Source organism: Elgaria multicarinata, chromosome 2 (genome assembly GCF_023053635.1).
Source record: "Elgaria multicarinata webbii isolate HBS135686 ecotype San Diego chromosome 2, rElgMul1.1.pri, whole genome shotgun sequence".
Taxonomy (NCBI): Eukaryota; Metazoa; Chordata; class Lepidosauria; order Squamata; family Anguidae; genus Elgaria; species Elgaria multicarinata.
Genome location: NC_086172.1, coordinates 127,742,855 through 127,748,854, shown reverse-complemented (window position 1 = coordinate 127,748,854; position 6,000 = coordinate 127,742,855). Strand labels below are relative to the sequence as shown.

At 38.8% G+C, this 6,000-nt stretch overlaps 1 protein-coding gene across 2 annotated transcripts in view; it reads right to left on the bottom strand.

Moving 5' to 3' along the window:
* Window positions 1-1,199: 1,199 nt before the first annotated feature.
* Window positions 1,200-6,000, bottom strand: part of PSEN1 (presenilin 1) — a 38,515-nt gene continuing 33,714 nt past the window's right edge. For both annotated transcript variants that reach the window (XM_063117629.1, XM_063117630.1), the window contains 2 exons: window positions 5,736-5,854; window positions 1,200-3,899 (listed from right to left, as the gene is read on the bottom strand). In XM_063117629.1, coding sequence (XP_062973699.1) covers window positions 3,744-3,899; window positions 5,736-5,854 — 275 coding nt within the window. In that variant the 3' untranslated portion in view covers window positions 1,200-3,743. The remainder of the gene's footprint in view (window positions 3,900-5,735; window positions 5,855-6,000) is intronic.

Sequence of the window (6,000 nt, the reverse complement as noted above, 5' to 3'; positions counted from 1 at the left end):
TTTTCTAAATTAATATAAAGGGAAGCTTTTAAGAAGGGACTGAATTAAAAATAAGGCTGAAAAAATGTTCCTTTGAGACATGTGCTTTTAAACATCTCTACAATCTCTGTGTTGTGGTGCCCAACCCTACATACAGTAACAGGTTTGCACGCCAACCCACATTCAGTGATTGAGTGTGGGTTGTTGTTGAATCGTGGGTTGTTTGCTGAACTGTGGGTTAGTGTGTTGTCTGAACCCAGGACATTTTCTGCAGCGTAGCTTGTTAACCATGCAATATGGCTTATTTTTCTTGAACAAATCACCTTGAAAACCCATGTTTTGTTGCTGGATTGTTCAGGGGGGTTAATATGCCACACTGCGCCAGTTCAAATCACATTATTAGGCTGCTAACCCTTTTGCAGAAAATGGTTAGTGAGCATGTTTAAATAGCCACCATAGTTAGGAATGGTTCAGACAACACACTAAGTCATGGTTAATGGTTAAGTATATGGTTCATGGGACATGCTAAGCTATAATGTTTAGCTCATAATGCTTCAACACCATAGATTAGTGTGTCATCTGAATAGAGGCAAAGCATGGCTAACAAGTCAACCTGCGTAAAGTATTTAGGTGAAAAGCTAAACAAAATTTACCAAACTGAACAATCACAATTTTGGGATTAATTTGGGAGATTAATGTGTCTAGCCAACCACATTTGGTTTAAAACCAGGTTGGATATCAAAGGTATTATACAAACTTTAATCTGGCATCATTGTAAACTATTAATGACAAGAAAGTTTTAAACCTGTAGTATAGTGGTTTGGGGCAGTTTGCTTAAATTAATGTTTTACATAAAATAGCCACAATAATCACAATAATCTCTGGAGATGGTGCTAACAGATCAAATATTTCTTGGAGAGAGTCATATTTGCTTACTTTTGTGCTTAAGATTCTCAATGTGGCAAACATTGTCCAGGCCGAGTGACCCAGTTTATTACAACTAAAGATATCACCCCAACTAACTTGATTTGAGCAAATTGGATTTTAAAGTTATTCGTATTCATTATCACTAAGATGCCTCTGATGCAACACTCAATAAAGATAATACAATTTAATATTTGTGGTGCTTATTATATAGATAATAAACTAGATCCCCTTCAGAATTTGCACCAACTCTAAAATTCTGCAGATGCTGAGCACATGTAATGAAAGAGACAGTATAGGATCCATGCATTATTTATTTTTAATAATTTGATAAATACAGAGAAAATTGCAATAACCTATCAAAATTATATTTTAATTGAAAAGGTGTTTTAAAAAGGCTTATTCACATTCAGTTCAGATTATATACAAACCAGTGTCTGAAAAAAGAAAATCAAATGCTAGAGTAAAAATCCAATTCTACTCCATTTCCAGTATTATGAAACAAGAAGATCACACCACTGTACAGAACCAAGTACTGTAGATGACTTGATAATGGTCTTTACATATAGCTGCCAAAATAATTTACCAAAAAAACTTAAGAAAATTTCTTTATCCTAAAATTCACCCTCTAACATACTCCAATTTTTGTTTCTTTTGCTACATCAGCAATTGTCATGTACAAGGACCGAATTCCAACTGTAACATCCAAGATCTTGAGAGCCAAAGTCAACCATGAGTGTGCTTTGTACTTTAAGAAGATTCAGCTGTAGCAGCCTTCTGCAGTCCTTAAAAGGTTTGGGACTCACCAGGGTTTGAGTAGACTACATTAGCCCCTCATCTTAATTGCCACTGGAACTTAGACATGGTCTTATTAAAAAAAGTTATACACCCTATTACAGATACAGAGATTAACATAACTTTTCCTCATTTTTGTTATCAGTCTGTAATAAATTCCAATATACAGAAAAAGCAGAGAAAATATATTTTCACATTCCTGTAATGCTTGATTTGACTTTTTAAACTTCTGCTAACAAGGAGTTCCTTAGCAATCTATGTAAATTTTGAGAGAAGGTATCGGAACTGGAAATATAACCATCGAGGACTGACCACTGTGTTAAGGAATCTTTACAGCAAAGATGATGGGCTTGTTTAGCAAGGGGGTATATGCATATTTCGCCAAACAATTCACTAGAGGAGTGTTGCCTTCCAAAGGCTACTAAAACTGAACGTGTTCAGGAGGAACTGAATTATCTAGTCCCTCTCAAGAAGCCATTACGATCTTGTAGCCCCTTTCTGGGTCATACTAACTTCCAGAATGAAGATAAATTAGATAAATACACAATTTCTTGTGCCCAAGTTTTGGTTCTAGTTTTCATCCCCAAGCCACTTTCATGCTGCCCTTGATTAGGTAGCTGATAGTACAGCATTCAATTCAGTATAGTATTTCACAAAATACAGATAGTACTCTTTATGTTTCAGACTCTTCTGCATCTAGGCAGCCTGGTGCCCTCTGGAAATTTGGAACAAAAACTATTGCACCTAAGGTTTTAGGACTTTTTTCTGATATAACAGAAAAGGAGTACATCTGGAATGATTCATAATGGAGACTACAAGGGGCAAAAAGTTACCCAAGATGTTACCAAATTGCTGGTTACCACAGGAGTTTTTCTGGGATGATCCTGTAAGCAGTGCAAGGCAGGAATCTAGTATTTTGGTTATAGACTTTGTCTGAAAACTCCACATGGATGAACAGCTCAAATGTAATACTTTTCATATGTAGGATTTCAAAAAGATTGTTCCATAACAGTCCTGTTTGGGTGTTATGTGGGTATCAGCCCTCAACCTTGATATACACTCTTTACTTTTACAGTACAACACCTGCCATTTTACACAATGACCCCAAGCAATACTATTTTTTTATAAGTTTGATAACAAGAAATGAATTCAAACCTTCACCACTTTGTTAAAAGAAAAACAAACAAAAATGTTTTTGTTGTAATGTATGTCCCTGCTATTCTGTAGCTTTAAGAGTGTCATGTCTTCTTATCTCTTAATATCTGAATACATTATATAGATCATTATAATGGTGAAAAAATATTCAGTATATTTTTGAGGAAGGGGAGACATACAGAAATGGGTTATATAAATTTAGTAAGAAGTATAATTATTTTGAAATCAAGGATCCCAACTCTGATCGCATGAACTAGCCTGTTTCAAACTGAATCCAGGGAACATTTGGCAGCAGAGTCAGAAAGTATGTGTTCTGTGCTGAAGAATTCTAGGAACTTGCACATTTGTACACAGGCTGCTGAGCCAGACGGACAATTAGAATTTAAAAAATGCAGCACAAAGTACATGGGATGACTTGCATGATTTTTTTTTTCTTGAGACAAGACAAAATCCTCTCATCTACAGGACAGTTGCTGCTTTCCAGGTCACCCGCAGTGGGATCAAGATGCAAGTGCTGATAGCTCATGTTCTGGAGCCAGGCTGACTCTTCAAACACTCAGACAGCTTAGATTGATTTACCAGTTCCCTTTGTTTAATCTCATAGTGATTCTCAATACTCTTCAATAGTGGGGTGGGGGTGGAATTGCGGTGCTGAGTAGTTATGTTGCTGGTGAAAGCATCGGCATCCTTTGTACATATGGTCCTTTTCAAAGATGTATAACTCAGATTGCTGAGGACTTAATGTCCCAGAGCCCATTCATTTTTACAAAGAAGAATCCAGTAGTACCCAGCACAATGGGTGCTTTAAGAAATGGGGGGGAAATAAATTCTCCTTCCCATATTTGCTACAGTCAATACAAATGTCCAGAGGTGGTCAACTTAAAAGTACGCTAGATATAAAACTGATGGGATGCTAACTGGTCCATAAAAGGTTGCACCAGGTTATCTGTGGCAAAATAGAAAACGAGCCCAAAGGTTATGGAGATTGGAAGAGCTGGTAAGGCTTTTTTAAAGATGGCGAGCAACAAGAGGGTAAGGCACAGGCCCTGGGAGTGGGAGGAAAAGGGAGACAAAAAAAGGACACATGAATTAGATGCTGGAATTTTCAACTTAAAATATTACGGAATATGTTCGCTTGCTTGCATGAAAAATTACCTGCATTGGATGCTCTTCAGTGATAAGATGAAAAACATCCTACAACAGAAGGTAGCTCTCCAGAGATTTTCGACTTCAATTCCCAGCAGCCCCTGCCAGCATGGCCAAAGATCAGGAATGCTGGGCACTGGAGTCCAAAACATCTGAAATATACCTTCTGCCCACCCCTGCTATTATCCTGATCATTACTGGGGAAATCTCAGAAGGAAAGTGGAGAGTCAACTTATCTCTTCAGAACAGTTGTGGATGCAATGCTCCACTATTCTGTACCATCCAGAATAATTTAGGGCCTTGAATTTCTACTTTTCCTTTAAAATAAACAGGCATTCATTTTAGCCAATTGGTGCAGACATACCAATACGACAGACAAACCACCACCCTCCTCTTGACACACTGGGCAGGTCCGCAAAATCATGGAGGGAAAATAAGCCACAGTGGCTTATTTTTCCTCGCCATGTGTGTCAGTTGCAAGCCACCTAGTTAGTGTGGGGAGAGAAAATAGGCCACTGTGCCGTATGTTCCCTCTATGATCATGCAAACTTGGTCACTGACCTGGTTTGTATGATCACAGCATGGTTAACAAGCCACGATGGCTTGTTATCCCCACTGTGCATACTGGCTGGCCTGCCGTGTCATCCAAATTTGGGCAGCATCACTTGTTTAAGGGGGTGGCAACCTGAGCTGTTGTTGGGTTTGGATGACATGGCAAGTTGCGCTAGCAAGGGTAATTAGGGAAATCTGGCCAACATGCACAATGGGGGAAATAAACCACAGTGGCTTATTTCTCGCGTTGCGATGGTGTGAACTGCTCCCATAACTGGCAATTGGCTTGGTTTCAAAGCAGGGTTGGATAACTAAGAGAAGCTGTACTCCAGGAAGGCTGTCTTGTGTGAAGCACTGGTCTGCCAAAAACTCTAAGGGATACTGGATGGGGGTAACAAATCCCAGTAGATCATTTGTGCCTATCCAAGACACACCTTACAGAAACCAACTTAGATGTTTAGTATTTTATATTCAACTATTTGTAAGGCACTTTGTTTCATAAAATGAAACTGGGTATGCAAATCTATGACACAGTTCCATGTTTCATAATTCTGTATAATTCACCCACCTGTTTTTAGAGGGCTGGGATATAAGCTAAGCATATTTGTGACTTTGATGAACATGAAGCCAGATTCCAGCTGGACATCAGGAAAAACTTCCTGACTGTTAGAGCAGTGTGACAATGGAATCAGTTACCTACGGAGGTTGTGGCCTCTCCCACACTAGAGGCCTTCAAGAGGCAGCTGGACAAGCATCTGTCAGGGATGCTTTAGGGTGGATTCCTGCATTGAGCAGGGGGTTGGACTCGATGGCCTTGTAGGCCCCTTCCAACTCTGCTATTCTATGATTCTATGAAGGTATCAGAAATGAAACAGGATATGTACATACTTCACATAGCTTTACATTTCAGATTAAGTAACTACTAGAAACCACCAATTGATTTTTGAGCAAGGGTGGGGAAAGGAAGATCACACACATTCCTGCAATGAATTAAGAATTGTATATGCAGGGAGGAAAACAGCAAGAGAGGTAATGAGGTTGCCTAGTTGACAAGGCAAATTTAAAAAAATCCTATGGAATATTGTTCTGCAATGAGGTCTCCCATGATTCATTAGTAATTACTTCACTTTGCTACTAAAGAGTGGAATGGAAAATTGCTATTACTACCTTGTTAGCATACTTACAATTAAAATGGCTACAAAACAGGCTAAAGTTGTGTTCCAGTCTCCACTGGCTGTTGCTGAGGCTTTGCCAACTAGAACACTGTAGAAAATGAAGTCCCCTAAACCAAGTTTAACTCCCCCTGTAAAGGAAAAAGAGAAGGACTAAGCAAAGGGGGAAAATATTGTCCTTCAACCTTAAAATTAAAGCCACCATATGCAGTAACATAGTTTAGTAGCAATCCATTTGTTAAACCCAGGGAGCAAATACGACATCTAAAAGCACCTG